This window comes from Carassius gibelio, chromosome B13, assembly GCF_023724105.1.
Source record: "Carassius gibelio isolate Cgi1373 ecotype wild population from Czech Republic chromosome B13, carGib1.2-hapl.c, whole genome shotgun sequence".
Classification (NCBI taxonomy): domain Eukaryota; kingdom Metazoa; phylum Chordata; class Actinopteri; order Cypriniformes; family Cyprinidae; genus Carassius; species Carassius gibelio.
The window spans coordinates 23,841,288-23,858,329 of record NC_068408.1 but is presented as its reverse complement, the minus strand read 5'-3'; the positions used below and the strand labels follow the sequence as shown (position 1 = coordinate 23,858,329).

The 17,042-nt window shown below is 35.7% G+C and overlaps 1 protein-coding gene across 2 annotated transcripts; it reads left to right on the top strand.

Moving 5' to 3' along the window:
• The first annotated feature begins 49 nt into the window (after positions 1-49).
• phf10 (PHD finger protein 10) lies at positions 50-14,610 on the top strand. 2 transcript variants are annotated; one of them, XM_052573072.1, is made up of 13 exons: positions 50-217; positions 594-706; positions 1,856-1,986; positions 2,123-2,206; positions 2,406-2,548; positions 3,404-3,553; positions 3,774-3,883; positions 4,012-4,162; positions 5,670-5,780; positions 9,446-9,554; positions 9,780-9,968; positions 13,617-13,736; positions 14,205-14,610. In XM_052573072.1, exons 1-12 carry the CDS (start codon positions 65-67, stop codon positions 13,700-13,702), a joined length of 1,530 nt encoding a protein of 509 aa, XP_052429032.1. In that variant the 5' UTR covers positions 50-64; the 3' UTR covers positions 13,703-13,736; positions 14,205-14,610. The 2 variants fall into 2 exon arrangements, with proteins under 2 accessions (XP_052429032.1, XP_052429031.1); XM_052573071.1 differs by lacking the exon at positions 14,205-14,610 and having other exon boundaries at positions 13,617-13,885.
• Positions 14,611-17,042: the final 2,432 nt, after the last annotated feature.

Sequence of the window (17,042 nt, the reverse complement as noted above, 5' to 3'; positions counted from 1 at the left end):
TAAATGAATATATTATCTCAGTGTGTGACGCTGACGCAGTGTGTGTTGTTTGTGTTGCGTTCATATGTTCGGAACGCTTCTTCGCGCTCCTAGTTTCCGGTCGGAAAAACGGAATGTGACGCTCTTTCATCAGCAGAACATCAACATGGCAGCGGTTATTCTCTCACCGAGACCCTGCGATAGCAATCCCGCGACTCCTGGGACGCAGTCTGTCAAGGTTTGTGGGTGTTTAGGGTTACATTTTGTCGCACAGACAACACTTATACCATTGTAGTCTGTAAGGCATACATCTGTGCAGTAACTGCGTCTATAACAGCTCGAATGTGAGCAACGGTCGTCTTTGTTTATTTACTATTAGCCTGCTAGCCGATGGAGCTAAAGATATAGTTGAACATACGATGCTCTGAGAAATTATGCTTTTAAAATAAATATATTGTGTCTTCCTAGCTGTTTTTGGACAATAATTGATAGTTTTCAAGGCTTCATATTATGATTTGATGGGCTTCAGACCTAGGTAGCCCTTCTAAACATAATATCACTCAATCCAGATTGGAAAATCCTTGACAGAATCATATTTCTGACCCTTCAAACAGGATGACATTGAGGAGAACTCCAGTGATGGCAGTCAAGCCCCCAAGAGACGCAGGATGGGCTCCGGGGACAGCTCCAGGAGCTGCGACACATCCAGCCACGAGCTACAGCAGGGGTGAGAGATCACATACACACACACACACTGATCTATATATGACTCTATTATAGATCAACACACACTTGCTGATCTGTGTGACTCAGATCAGTGCACACACTCTTACTCTTGCACATGCTGATCTCTACATTCCTTTAAAAGCAAGACACCTAGGTGAATAGGGTAAATATTATATAAAATTTATTTGGTTCAAAATTAACTTTATTTTATTTCATTTTTTTAAACAATTGCTTATTTAAAATAAGTGATTTTTATTTTTTCCTCATAGATCATAGAAAATGGCCGCTTTAACGCGCTGCATTCAAGCACAGATCTATTTCGATATCAGATCTTGTGTCCTGCTCTGAAAACATAAAAGACTTTGTGTACATCAATTTTAATATAAAAGTATCTGAAAATGCAAATGCATTTAACGGCATCCGCAATTGCACTTCAGGACAACAAACACAAAGTGCACGTGAAAGTCTGCCAGTGCGCGAGCTTCGTGCATCTACTAGTACTGCATTCCAAACGGCAGAAATGTAAGCATATCTAAAGTAAAACACGGCGGGTGGAAGCACAGATTGTCAAGAAATGTGCACGTGTCTCACAGCGCAAATTCTGTGCAATGAAGCCCGCCGCATCTGGAAAAATAAACAAGCTCAGAATCGTTGAAGAGAGAATTGTGATTCATCAGAGAATACATTTTTTTCTCCTTCTCCTAGTAAATATCAACATACTACACCAAAATAATTGATTATATGCAAATGATGTATTATGCATACATGCATGTATATATATATATTTTTTAAATTATGTTTATATATTAATGTATTTATATATAATCTACATTTTATTCATATAAATCTATAGATGTAAATACTTTCACAATATATGCTGTATGTGTCTGTATTTATGTATACATAATAAATATACACTGCACGCACACATATACATTATGTAAACAAAAACATTTATTTTGTGTAACATATTCATTTTATATTATTTATTTTACCATTGTTTTTCACTGATGTAGCTTCCAGTATTTCTATGAATCCACAGGTGTCGTCTGTTGATGGCTTTTTTGGCTGTCTGAAACTGTTTTATCCCTTTTTTTCTCTGACACATTGATACTTTGACCGTGTATAGAGCCGTTCTCTTTCATTACAGACTTACATACTTTCCTGCTGAGAATCTGACGGAATACAAGTGGCCTCCGGACGACACGGGGGAGTATTACATGTTACAAGAACAAGTGAGCGAGTATTTGGGAGTCACGTCATTCAAGCGCAAATATCCAGGTGTGAACAATCACTGTCTGCAGAGGAAACTGAATCGAGTTTTCATGTTATTGGTCAAATAGTGGTTATAAATTACACATTCAGTTACTATTGAATTTTTGTATTGTATTATTTTTTTTTTTCATCTCCATACCAGATTTGGAAAGAAGAGACCTGTCTCACAAAGAAAAACTTTATCTGAGAGAGCAAAATGTCATTACAGAAACACAGTGCACTTTGGGTAAGAATTCAGGTTTTCTCATTTCTGTTTCTTTTATATCTTGAATGTATACATTTTCTTTATTCTTACTCTGAAAGTATGCGATGGAGTTGTCTGTATACAAACTGAAACGTGGTTTAATGCATAATTTGCTCCACCTGTCACTGCTGTAATAGTTGTGATGAGAAGTTAAATGCAAGGATTCCTCTCTTCTGGGCAGGTCTGACTGCTCTGCGCAGTGATGAAGTCATTGATCTGATGATCAAGGAGTATCCAGGCAAACATGCAGAGTACTCTGTCATACTCCAGGAGCGAGAGCGCCAGCGGATCACTAAAGAATACTCTGTGAGCACTCTGAGTGCGGTGAGTAACACACACTCTTTTATTTATTATAGAATGTACATATTCATCTTTCATATTTAGAACTAAAACTTTTATTCCGCAAAGATGCATTCTGTTGATCAAAAATGCTTTTTACAATGGTTTTCACGCGTTTTAGTTTGCATAAAATATTAAGCAGCGCAGTTGTTTTCAAAATCACTAATAATAATAATAATAATAAATGCTTTGTGAGGAGCAAATCAGTATATTAGAGTGATTTCTGAAGAATCATGTGCATGAGTGATTTCTTCTGCCTTATTACTGCACTGGTCACAGTACTTTACATACATTTATTTGCACTACTCATATTTTGCACAGGAAGCACATTGTTAAAGCTATTACACTATAAACTGTCTAAAGTTGTTACTGTACAAAGCACAGTAAACAATTTCTATAAAAGTATCATTGCACTACTGTTATTTTGCATAGAATACATTGTTTAACAATACTTTTGCACACTCAAGCAACTGTATTTATTACCACTGTTCTCACATTGCTGCTGTTCACAATGTGTATATAATCCTACATTGCTCTGTTCATAATGTACATACAATCCCTACATTTGCATTCATATTTATATTCTGTATATACTCTGCTCAATACTGTATATAGCAACTCCACTGTACATTCTGTATACCATAGCTTCTCTTACTCTGCACTTATATGTATATAAAACACTATTTTCTTGCACTTCTGGTTAGATGCTAACTGCATTTCATTAGTTCTGTACTTGTACTCTGCATAATGACAATAAAGTTGAATCTAATCTAATCTAAATAGTGATAAACACTGGCTAAAAGTCTGTGAGTGTTAATGGACTGACTGTTTTCTTTTTAGCAAATGCAGCAACAGAATCCCCAAAAGGTTGAAGCCAGTAAAGTGCCCGAGTACATAAAGAAAGCAGCGAAAAAAGCTGCTGAATTCAACAGTAATTTCAACCGAGAGCGGATGGAGGAGAGGAGGGCTTATTTCGACCTCCAAACACATGTAAGATATGATCCTCTTCATTAATCTAATAACCTGATTGATTGAAAATGCATATAAAACTGCTTCACCACCCAGAAAACCCAGGGACGTTCCTACCAATAGCTTGGAAACACCTTTGCAGTGACTCTGAAAGCACTATATCTCACGTTGGCATGATTTTAAAAACATGCTTTTTTTTCTATTTCTCATTGCTTGTTTGCATTTTCTCTTTTACCTGTAGATTATTCAAGTACCTCAAGGAAGATACAAAGTCCTCCCTCCAGAAAGAACCAAGACCGGTCCGTACCCAGTTGCCCTCATTTCTGGCCAGTTCCAGGAGTTCTACAAAAGGTGAGTTTTGTAATAAATGATTTAATTACAGCGAAATCCTCCCGAGCTTCTGATTTACTGTAGCCACCAATCTGCTTGAACTGGTTCAGTGCTCTGACTGGGCTTCTCTCGCCCATCCACATCTGTAGGTACTCTCCAAATGAGCTCCGCTACTTGCCCTTGAACACGGCTCTCTACGAGCCTCCACTGGACCCGGAGCTGCCTGCCCTGGACAGTGATGGGGATTCAGACGATGGGGAGGATGGTAAAGAAGACGGCAAAAAAAATAAAGCTTCCTCGGTAAGCTGATTTCATAAGAGTACCTGCTGCTAATAGATCATCACGGTTGCTTTCATATTTGTGTACAACTGTTAAGATTTTTCTGCAATCTGGCATGTTTCCTAATGTTTCCCAAAGCAGTGTTTGCAATCCCTTCTGCTTTCTGGATCATTTCCAAAAATCCAAAGTGATATTTAAAGAGAACAAAAATGTAGGTTGGGACAAGTATTATTAGTGTGAGCTAAAACTATTGGTAACACTTTATTTTAGGGACAAAGTCTCACTATTAACTAGTTTCTTATTAGCATGCATATTTATAGCGTATTAGCTGTTTATAAGTACTTCTATTAAGCACAAATTAAATGCTTTATTCTGCATGACTGTATTTTAGATCCCATAACTAAACTTTACTAACTATTAATAATAAGTTGCAAATTATGACGTAACGTAAACGCATTTAAACATAAAGTATAAACTGCTAAAATACATGCGCTGTATAAACAATTGCAGGTACAAACTAATAACAAGGTGTTATTATAAATTAACACTTATGATTAAACCGGTGCAACTAGCTGTAACTGTTCTGCGTTCTGATAGACAATTTCCTATTTTTTTTTTGTGTGTAATTCAGAGTAAAATGAGTGCCTCCTGTTTCATTTGAAATGCTAAATTATTGCTAAATTTGATGCTAGGTGCTTTTTAAAGAAAAGGTTGCTAGGGTAGTCTGAAAAGTTGCTAAATCTAGCAACAAAATTGCTATGTTGGCGACACCGCGCTAAACCCGGCAGCGCAAATACTTGCTGTTAAACGCCAAAATAAAAGCTTGCTGATTTCAAGTGTGAAAATGTGAAAAAAGTGAATATTAGCATTTTAAGTTTACTATAAAATAATTGTATTTTTATTTAATACTAGTCTAAATATTATTGTATTACATTTTATTATTTAGTTACTATTTTATAAAAAAAAAATGTATAATAAATAACGGCAATAATATTTTTAGCACTATTATTTAGGGCTGTCAAATGATCAATTGCAATAAATCGCATCCAAAATAAAAATTTTAGTTTACATAATATATGTGTGTGTGCTGTTTATATTTATTATGTATATATAAAAACACACACATATAGTATATATTTTTAAAATATTTACATGTATATGTTAATATTAATAAAATGTATATTGCATATATATATATATATATATATATATATATATATATATATATATATTACATTTATTTATTATATATATTTTTTAAATATATACATGCATGTGTGTGTATTTATGTATACATAATAAATATACACAATACACACTCATATATTATGTAAACAAAATATAACTTTATATTTAACTTTTATATATATTTAATGGCTCACACTATGTTCACTGTGAGGACCTCTCCAGGTGCTCTTGTGAGAACCAGGCTGAAAAACGTCTTCACCCCTGATTATAATTAACATTACAACTCGCAGATAATAGGAAGTGTATAAAATGAATGTTTTTATTTCATGTTTACTCTCAGGACAGTTCATCAGGAAACACTTCGGATGAAGACAGCGGAGTTCAATCCAAAGTCAAGAGCAAAGACGGCCCTCCTCGCACCATCCAACACAAATCGCTCCCTGGGTACAAGGTAGAAGAAAAAAGCCCCTGATCTTTTTTAAAATAACCCAACACCTCTCTTCTCCCCTTTTCGCCACTCCTCTTTTCCAGCACTTTCAGCAGAGAAGTCCTCTTTCTTCTGACTTGATCAGTACTTTATCCAAACACTCACGCACTCACACACACACACACACACACACACACTGCCCCTGGTGGTCATAGATCAGGACTGCACGTGTCAATGGAACTGATTTTCCGTTTGAAGAATGGCACCCATTTTTTCAGTGCCAGGAAACCCAGTGACAGTTCCTGTGTTCTGCACAGACCTTTGGAGCAATAACGTTTTTGTGTGTTACTGCCGTTAGTTTTGCTGTGTGATGCGCTTGTGAAGGTATATACCCTTATAAAATGAACAGTATTTCATATAGCTTAAAATTCCTCTATTTATCTCTCTTCCTGCCTGCTTGCCTGTCGGTTAAACTGAAGGGCATGTGAGCAGTTTCATTTGGCTGCTAAACACTAAAAGAAAAGTGTTAATAATCCATAGATATGGAACAATTGAAGAAATATTAAGGGTGCACTCAGTAATGTTTCCCTGGTTTACAGATGTATAGTCATAAGAAAAAAGAATGGAATAGGACTTTTGGGAGAATGGCTGATGCAGACTCTTGCAACCCAACCAAGTTACTAATAGCAATAAACGAAGCACCAAGCACTCCTAACTCCTAACATATATTTGTGCATATCATTATATTTATTTGTGCGTTGGTTTATCTTTTGTGACACTTTTTATATTTATTTGTGAATTATAAGCAATTTATTTAAAAATGCAAAACAATTCTGACCCCATTAAAACATCATAAAAGGACTGTACAAAGTTATGTCTTCATAACTATTTAGACTATTGTAAAATATAATTAAAGCTGCGGTAGGGAACTTTTGACGCTCTAGCGGTTAATAAACAGAACTGCTTGCGTCTTGCGGAAGAACATCGTAGCCGGAACTACTTCTCTCTGTTTATGTCTATGAAGAATCACAAAGGTACTGGGTTACTCCGCCGCGGTACCCCCGAAGCAATCTAAAATAGTCTGAATATAAACACTTATTATAGGTGCACCCTAGTGATTCAGGACAAGCTAAAACACGGTTTGGAAAATGGATTCATGGTGTACTCGCTTATTATATGCATTTTTCTACATTTTGAACACAAACAAAGTTACGGACCGCAGCTCTGATTGGTTATTTTTTACCGGGAGCGATGGAGTTTCTGCAAATGGCAATAGGACACTGGGAGGAGCCAGAGGAGCTTGATTTTTTCACAGATTATCTGTCTCATATTCTACTGTCAGGACATAATGACAGGTTTAACAAATATGTAAAAAAATATATTTTTACAAAAGTTACCTACTGCAGCTTTAATGTGCGCTTACTCTTAAAGGGGTAGTTCACCCAAAGTTTTTCGAAAAAAAATTAATATAATTTAATATAGTTTAACTGTGTCTTTAACGGTTAAAGTAAACTTACTGAGTGCACTTTTAAAGTTTTATTTATCCTTTATTTGTCATACTAGTGATGCATTACTCTCTTTCAGGCATGAAATGGTTATCAAACTATTGTTTGGTTTCACATTGTCAAACTGAATTTATCAGTGGTTTCTACACTGACTCTATGGGCACCTTAAATATGCTTGATATCTGTGTTTCCTTTGATTTACTCTGATTAAATTGTGTAAGTTGCTTTTTTTTATTGTTACAATGCTTGCTGGATCAACAAAAGGTTTACCTTTAAACATGACAAATTATCCACAATACAAAACAAGACAGTAATTTGGCTGTGTTATAATGCAAGAAATTATTTAGCAACGTGCTTGCATTTTATTTAAATTATGCTTTGTGCAGTAGTTACATTTGTTTTGACGGTTTTAATATTTTTGATTGAAAATTTCTCTTTTTTTTTTCTTTTTTTTTTTCTTGTGGAAGACATGTTTGCATGATTTGTTGGACTGTTTAAAGCAATGTTAAAATACTCCCCAGCTATTCTAGGCTTATTTTAGCTCCGTCTCCGTTATTGGTTTCCCCTGTAGTTCTGTTATCTCTGGAAGTGTTGGCGGTGGAAACTGTCCCACTCTATTTTCTGATTAGCACGCTACTATTCTATATACCCCAAATGTAATTAGCCAGTTTTGTTGCGAGATGAGAACTATACGGCACTCATATGAAACTGTATAAGGTCACGTGACAATAGTGTAGCGTTTAGCCTTCTGGACATTTGAAAACACTTCCTAGTTCCCCTTGAAACCAAACGAGGAACGCTAATCTAATCTGAATGTGGTGTTTCAGTCATAAATCAGTGCAGCACATGTGAAAGACGGTAGGTACAGCTTCTGTTATTTGCTGATTTCCATCCCTCTTTTATGCAATCCCTCGAGTCTTGTTAAGAGTGTTTGTGGTTGAACAGCATTAAATGTGCTTTTTGTTTTGTTTTTTTGGAGATGTAATCCACTTATTTCAGCTGGTGTTTTGGGTTTTGTCCATCTGTTAACGTAACCGTGAGCTTCACTAACATCTGAGCGTGTCTCCTGTAGTCTGGCCTGTCTCTTGACATTATTAGTTTGGTTTTCCACAATGTTGTCACTGCTCTTTTCAGTTGAATGGTTTTTATGGTAGGGCCTTTGACATGTCAGTATTTAGAGGAACCTTTTGAATAAAGAGGTTTTAAAGACATTAGACTGTAGAGAGATTTCTTAATGTCTGTGAGCACTGAATGAAAGTGAAACACAATCTTGTGTGATATTTTGGTGTTCTGACTTTATGCACTTACGTTACTCTTTAAAATTGGCGTGTGCTATGTATGTATGTATGTATGTATGTATGTATGTATGTATGTAATAGTACTTTAATGTGTTTTGTCATTTCTTTTAGCCAAAGTACGTGAATTTTCAACAATGCATTATGTTCTGTCTTGCTAAATGTTGTGTTTTATTGAAATGCTCTTCAAGATTTTTCATTCAAATGGTCCCTTTGTATTTCAGTCTTGATATAAATACTGTAATTTATATGCATTACTGTTCAAAAGTTTGGGGTCAGTAAGATTTTTTTCAAAAATGTCACCAAAGCGTCATTTATTCAATAAAATAAATACATAAATGAAAAGATTTTAATATTTTCAAGTATAATTACGATTTAAATTAAGTTTTCTGTTTAATAGCCTTCACTCAAGTCTTCAGTGTCATGAGTAAAAAAAAAATGTATTGTCAATATTGAAAAAAGTGAATATTTTTCACGATTCTGATGAATAGTAATATACATTTATAATATAATTGAAATATGTTTGAACTTTGTCACTTTTCATCAGTTTAATGTATTCTTTCTCCATTAAATGATTTCTTTCTTTAAAAAAAGTCTTTCTGACCCCACACTTTTGAACGGTAGTGTGTTTTATACTGATATATGTGAAACAGATTTATTTAATTTTTGTCTTTGTTGCTTATGTATTTATACATTTATATGCATCAACTATTCTTGAAATTTAAATATTAGGCTATTTTAATACCTTCTAAGATCCTACACCCAGGTTACTCTAGTATTTTCACTCATTTCATCTTAAAAATCGTAGTGGTTTTGATTCAAGCAGACTATCAGATGGTGTGTATGACCTTGGTTGCCTGGCGTTTATAGCGTTACTCTGCCCTTGCAGCCTAAGGTCATTCCCAATGCTATATGTGGCATATGTCAGAAGGGTAAGGAGGCCAACAGGAAAGGCAAACCAGAGGCTCTCATCCACTGCTCCCAGTGCCAGAACAGCGGTAAGTCCAAACTCACTCTTCCTAATGCAAAGTTGTTTAGTTCGCCGTTTAGCCTGCTAGTGCTTATTCCCTCAAACATTTCTCTTCAGTGTAGTAGACGGTCGGTCAGCGCTCCAAAACTGTTCACTGGAGGCTGTTATGATATCTCTTTTGTGTCAGAAATACAGTTTTTTTATAACATTGCGAGTCAAGTGGAGATTATGAGCGGCCTGGGTTTGTGCTCAGGTCACCCGTCCTGCTTGGACATGAGTGTGGAGCTGGTGTCCCAGATCAAGATGTACCCCTGGCAGTGCATGGAGTGCAAGACGTGCACCGTGTGCGAGCAGCCGCACCATGAGGAGGAGATGATGTTCTGTGACAAGTGTGACCGAGGTTTCCACACCTTCTGTGTGGGCATGGACTCCATTCCTCTGGGTGAGGCTCCCACTTACATTCTTTATCAGAAATGTATACTATATATGAATGGATAAAAACAATATTGAGCTAATGGTATCACGGTGGAGGTGGACAAAGTACACAACTCTGTTACTTGAGTGAAAGTGCAGATGCTGCTGGTCAAATATTTCTCCATTACAAGTGAAAGTTGTAAAGACAGATTTGTACTTGAGATGTACTCGCTTGTAAAAGTACTTAAAGGGATAGTTCACCCAAAAATGAAAATTCTCTCATTAGTTACTCACCCTCATGATATTTTTGATGAATTCCAATCTCTATAGACAACAAGGATCCTTACACGATCAAGGCTCCGAAACATAGCAAGGAGATGGTTAAAATAATCCATGTGACATCAGTGGTTCAACCGTAATTTTACGACGCTTCGAGAATACTTTTTGTGCACAAAGAAATCAAAAATAATGACTTAATTGAACAATTTGTCTCCACCGCGTTAGCTATAGTGCCATTTTGGAGAGTACTGCATCATATGTAAACAACATATGCAAGTAAGTATGCAAGTATGTACGCAGATATGTTGTTTACACTTTGATCTGAATGTAAACCACGTATCCACGTACATGCTTTTCTGTTTCATTTCATCTTGCATGTAATGCTTGATAAGGAAGCGTTTGGGAGCTCAGCGCTGCTTTACAGTCATTACCGGAGAAACCGCTATTTTATTATGGGGGCAGGGGAGTGCTACCACAAATAGAGTGTAAAGCTGTGGGAAACTCTAGTGTTTTGTTAGAAGATGCACAACAGCTCTTCTGTGGCTTTACAGGCAGTGTTGGGAGTAACGCATTACAAGTAATGTGAATTACGTAATCAGATTACTTTTTTCAAGTAAGTAGTTAGGTAACGCATCACTTTTTATTTACAATGAAATATCGGACCCACTTGAAAAAAAGAAAGAAAGAAAAACTGGTTTAGTATTCTTCCAAATTAATTAAAACCATGAAATGATTGTTAAACAACACAAATGTATCTAATCCAATTTTATTAACTAATGTCTTTGCTTCTGACCTTTGATGATCCAGCATCAGAAATGAGCAAAAATTACTTTAGATAAACTAACAATTGTGATTCATTGTTTTTTTTTTATTGCTGAAGAGTGTTCTTCTCCTGTGTTCTACTGTACAGAAGTTCATTTACTTTTCTTTTTTAGCTTGAAGTTTGTTTATTACACTTTTTGTTGTTAAAGGGCTTTTATATTTTCTAAAAATATAATTTCTTATAAATAAAAACAATCAAGCCCTGCTCATATTTAAAAGAAAATGCAAAGTAACGTAATGGATTACTTTCCATAGAAAGTAACCAGGTAATGTAATTAGTTGTTTTTTTATGGAATAACGCAATATTGTAATGCATTACTTTTAAAAGTAACTTTCCCCAAAACTGTTTATATGTAATATTTTCATTTGCACAATTTTGCTAAATCAGATGATATTGTGTCTAATATACATTACAATATTAATTTATTATTGAATTGTTGTAAATATATACATCACATTTGTAACTTGTCAGTGTTAAAAACAATTTTGCTAAATTACTTCACATAACCCTTCAAGAATGATTACTGATAGACTGTCTGAAAAAAATCCACCTGACTTTCAAAGCTGCTGCGGTAACGACTTTCTACTTTGAGGACCTTGATAGACATTTAGGTGGAGTGAAAAGTAAGAAATTTGTCTTTCAAATTTCTAAAGTAAAGTACAGATACTTAAAGTAGTTTTGGTTTACATAACATATGTATGTGTATTGTGTATATTATGTATATACAGTATAAATACACACACGTGTATATATTTCTGGATTGTATATATATATATATATATATATATATATATATATATATATATATATATAAATATATATATATAAATTATATGAATATAAATAGACATCAAAATATATCAAAATATTTGGGTGCGATTAATCCCAATTAATCATTTGACAGCACTATTAAAAAGTTTACTAGTGAAAGTATTCATACCCCTTTATTTATTTATTTTTCACGGTTTTTCATGTTGCAGCCTTGTGAAAAAAAGCTATTTAAAGCAGTTTAACATATCAATTTACACTCCATACACCATAATGACAAAGCACAAAACAGGTTTGTTACAACTCTGCAAATAAGTACAGTACAGACCAAAAGTTTGGACACACCTTCTTATTCAAAGAGTTTTCTTTATTTTCATGACTATGACAATTGTAGATCCACACTGAAGGCATCAAAACTATGAATTAACACATGTGGAATTATATATGGAATTATATACATAACAAAAAAGTGTGAAACAACTGAAAATATGTCATATTGTAGGTTCTTCAAAGTAGCCTCCTTTTGCTTTGATTACTGCTTTGCACACTCTTGGCTTTCTCTTCATGAGCTTCAAGAGGTAGTCACCTGAAATGGTCTTCCAACAGTCTTGAAGGAGTTCTCCAAGAGATGCTTAGCACTTGTTGGCCCTTTTTCCTTCTGTCTGCGGTCCAGCTCACCCCTAAACCATCTGGATTGGGTTCAGGTCCGGTGACTGTGGAGGCCAGGTCATCTGGAGCAGCACCCCATCACTCTCCTTCTTGCTCAAATAACCCTTGATGCCTTCAGTGTGACTCTACAATTTTCATAGTCATGAAAATAAAGAAAACCCTTTGAATGAGAAGGTGTGTCCAAACGTTTGGTCTGTACATTGCATAAGTATTCATACCCATAACTCAGTACTTAGCTGTAGCACCTTTACAGCCTCAAGTCTTTTTGGTTATGATGTGACAAGCTGTGCACATCTGCATTTGGCAATGAACTGCCATTCTTCTCCACATGTCTTCACCTCTCAAGCTCTGTCAGCTTGAATGGGGGCAGACGCACATTTTCAGGTTTTTCCAGAAATGTTTGATCGGGTTCAATCCCAGCCTGTGGCTGGGCCACTTACGGACATTCACAGAGTTGTCTATAAACCACTCTTGCTGTGTGTTTAGGTTCATTGTCCTGTTAGAAGGTGAACCTTCTGCCCAGTCTGAGCTTCTGAATGACCTGGACTAGGTTTTCCTTAAGGCCATCTCATTTTGGTGCTTTGAGCATTTCTTCTACTCTGAGTCCCTGAAAAACAGACCCACAGCATGAAGCTGCTCCCAGCACACTTAACTTTGGGGATGATACTCTGCAGGTGATGAGCAGTGCCTGGTTCCCTTCAAACATGATGCTTAGAATTGAGGTTCATCAGACCAGAAAATCTTGTTTCTCACAGTCCAAGAATTTCATTTCAGTTTTTTTTTTCTTCTAATACATTTGCAATGATGTTACAAACCTTGTAACATCTTGTTTTGTGCGGTGTCATTATGGAGTGTAGATTGATGTGGGGGGGGGAGGGTTTAAAGCAGTTTAACATATACAGTGACAAAATTTGAAAGTAGTTTTAATTTAATCACACCTTTTCTGAATTATTTTATTTTATTATAATAGACTTAAAAATATATCGTTTTATATTTTTTGTGAGTGAGTGTGAGGGTAAGTTGAAAATAAATGTTTTCCATCAAAGGGATATTTTTGTCCCAGTCCCAAAAACCCGTATTCCATATTATTCTATGTGTTTATTTATTTACGTTTTCCTTCTTTCCTCTTACTCACAGGTTGCTGGGTCTGTGATTTATGCAGCAAAGTGCCATCTACACCCCAGAAGAAAGGGACAACAAAAACACCCAAAAAAACTAAGTAAGATCCAAAAAGTGGACCAATTTGACAACACTTGGGTATTAATTTCTTTTCTATTATTTGAAATCCATTTGAGTTTTGTATGTTGCATTAAATGTCAGGTTGTTGTTGTTGTTTTTTACAATTTTTCCACTTAAGATAAGGGTTTTTGTATTGGTTCATTGTTTAAAATAAATTTGAAAACCGACTCTGTGTGTGTGTGTCTTACTGATCTACTTGTATTAGACATTGCCCACTCCAGAGTTTAATAGTTATTTCTGTTAGTCTTAATCCATACCTGAAATGTCCCGCTGCAGTAATTATGTTTTTAATGGAGCGACAGGAGGCGTGTTTTAACTACACCATAACAGCATCCGTCATCCGTCTCCACTCTCTCTGTCTAGTGAATGGGGCTGTATGTTTAGTGTTGTATTGTGTTGTGTAGCAGATGCCACGTGGAGGTCAATAGTGAAGCGGCAGCTAACAGGTGTGTGTGTGTGTGAGACGGCTGCTCTGACACCTGATAGGTGTGTATGAGCCACAAAGGACACGCCAGCCTGCTTCCTAGAAAAGAGACACTTGTGACAGCCCCGTTACAAAGGATACAGCTTTCCATTGAGCAGTCGGGGTCTGTGTTGAGCGAGCCGCAGGTGATGTCTGGCTGTTCGGTGTTGTGTAACTTGATCAGAACAGCATCGGGTAACTCTCAAAAGCTCTCTTTTGGAAAGAAAATGAGCGGTCAGCCTTGAAGAAAAGTAGATGCATGCAACCGGGGAAAGTGTATGCAGTCTGTGGCTGTCCTGATCTGTTATAATACATTTTTACAGGATGACATGTTAAATTTAAACTCAATGTCCTTGTATATTATTGTGTTTCTTATTTTATGTCTTATGGGTGTCATAAAGATTAAACCTTTGAATGAGTGTGTGCAGATATCTAATGACACACAGTGTTACTCTTTTTATCATCTATCTATTGATCTACACACACACATACAATTTGCGTTTTACATGTTTTTAAAAGTCTTTCATGCTCCCAAATGCTGCATTTATTTGTTAAATAATAATAATAATAATAAAAGTTAAATATTTGTAAAATATTGTAAGATGTAATTTATTCCTATGAATGCAAAGCTACATTTTCAGCATCATTAATCCAGTCTTCAGTGTCACATGATCCTTCAGAAATGATTCTGATATGCAGACAATAATATATAAATATACAAATATTGATATATAAAATATATTTAATATAAATAGTAATAATTAAGCTAAGCCTAACTACATTCACTTTTTATCAGTTCTTTTTCAGCAAATTTCTTTATAAATGCCAATTTGTTGCATATTTTCTCTGATGCAATAGTATTCAGACCTTATACAGTCTATGATTGAGACGTAGGTGATGGAGTTTAAAGTGTATTATTTTTGGCGAATCTGCGGTGGAGATTCAGACAGTCCGAGTAAAGTAAGAAATGCGTTCAAAATATTTGAACTGTTTTAATGTTTGCATGCAAGATATTTGACATAACATTCACGTGGGAGAGGAAACGGATGGATGCCGCCTTTACTGCCAATCGCAGTGAGGTAATAGACCTTTAAATCAGTTTATATATAACGTTTCTGTTGTGGTGTGAGAGAGAGGTGCTCCTCACGAGGGCGCAGTTACTCTCTTTACATCTCAACATCACTAATAGAGCAGAAGCGCTGGGTCATCTGAGGAAATATTAAACTCGCAGTTTTTAAAGACATACTAATGGTTTTATTCACTTTTTTTGTCCTAATATTATAATTAGGTGAAAGCAGATTAATTTTACTATGCTACTTTAGTTTTAGCAGAAGTCGCTGTGTTAACCTTTTTGTCTGACATCTAACATAACCAAACTTTCAATTACTAACAATTCTTTCGTTTTTTTTTCTTTTCTTACTGTTTTCTTCAGTGAAGCTTTAAATAAATCATGGTTCCTTGGTAATATTGCTTTAACTGTTTTATATATGCTTTTTTTAACTTTTTTATAACTGCTTTATATCTTTAAAGTCAATTGTGTTCAGTAAAATCTCTTTATGAAAAACAAAGTGACGTAACAGCAGCTGCACAAGCAGTCATTACATGTTGTGTGTGTGCGCGTGTGTGTGTGTGTGTGTGTGTGCGCGCGCGCGCGTGTGTGTCTTTTTTTTATCTAAAAATCACCTTAAAAAAAGGTTTGTGTCACAATATAATGATGTGATGCTGTGAATAATCAAGTGATGTATTACTGAAAATCAGTTATAGCCTTTTATATATAAACACCTTGAATTGCACCACAATCTTATTCATGTTAAAGAGTCACAGAGTTCAGATGAGCTGCATGAGAGGAGCAACCCTTTACACGAATCACAAACACAGCTCTTTAACCCTCCACACAAAGTCCCAATGTGCAGTCGGTGGGTTTAAAAGCAATTATGGCTTTAGGATTAGCCAAATTATGTAAAACTATCAGTCAAACCATAATATGTTAAGACTTCAAAAGCAGAACAAATACCCAAATGCATTAGTGATTTATTGTCATAGCTCATGCTATAACCTATATTTTGCATAGCTGCTGCTAGTTATTAACGTATATGATTACAAATATTGGAAATGTTTGCTAAGGCCCATATGTTGAGATATGAATAAACCAGGAGAAGAACTGCTGAATAAATACTTACCTTTGTTTTCTTTGCGCACAAAAAGTATTCTCGTAGTTTGGTAACATTGCGTTTTTGAACCACTGATGTCAGATGGACAGTGTCTGACGTTTCTGGGTCTTGAACGTAGTTGCATTGCTGTCTTTGGGAGGGTCTCGGATTTCTTCAAAAATATCTTAATTTGTGTTCTGAACATGAACAAAAGTCTTACAGGTTTAGATCAACATGAAGCTGAGTAATTAATGACAGAATTTTGTATTTTTGGGTGAACCATCCCTTTAAAATGTACTCACCCTCTTGTACTGCTGTCAGACCTGTGTCCAAACAAAGGAGTAGTGCTTGTATCGCCATATAAAAATCAATATTTAAACAGCTTAACCACATTACAAGGTTTAAATGAACGGTCTTTAAACAACTCCTTGCATACTGAGTGGACAGCTGGCTAACAAATAACAAACTCCCAAACTTTCACTCGGTTTCTGTTTCTTTGGCGCTAAAACTACTCTTACCACAAGACAGCAGTTAATCAACGGAGGAACTCAGTCGCTGGGGCACCTGCCTCACACCTGTTGCCCCGTCACAATAGAAATGCTCAGTCTCTTTGTTTTTGGGTCGTTGATGCTGAGGTCAGTTTGTGCTAACACCCAAAAGAACAAGCTAGTTATGTCCAGCTGTTGATGGGAGTGAATAAAGGCTGTTTAT

Bases quoted from the DNA above. Each gene is read 5' to 3' on its own strand.
- phf10 (XM_052573072.1), top strand. From the start codon at position 65: ATGTTCGGAACGCTTCTTCGCGCTCCTAGTTTCCGGTCGGAAAAACGG. The intron at 5,781-9,445 runs GTAGAAGAAAAA...CTGCCCTTGCAG, and splicing joins AATCGCTCCCTGGGTACAAG to CCTAAGGTCATTCCCAATGC. The intron at 9,555-9,779 runs GTAAGTCCAAAC...GTTTGTGCTCAG, and splicing joins CTCCCAGTGCCAGAACAGCG to GTCACCCGTCCTGCTTGGAC.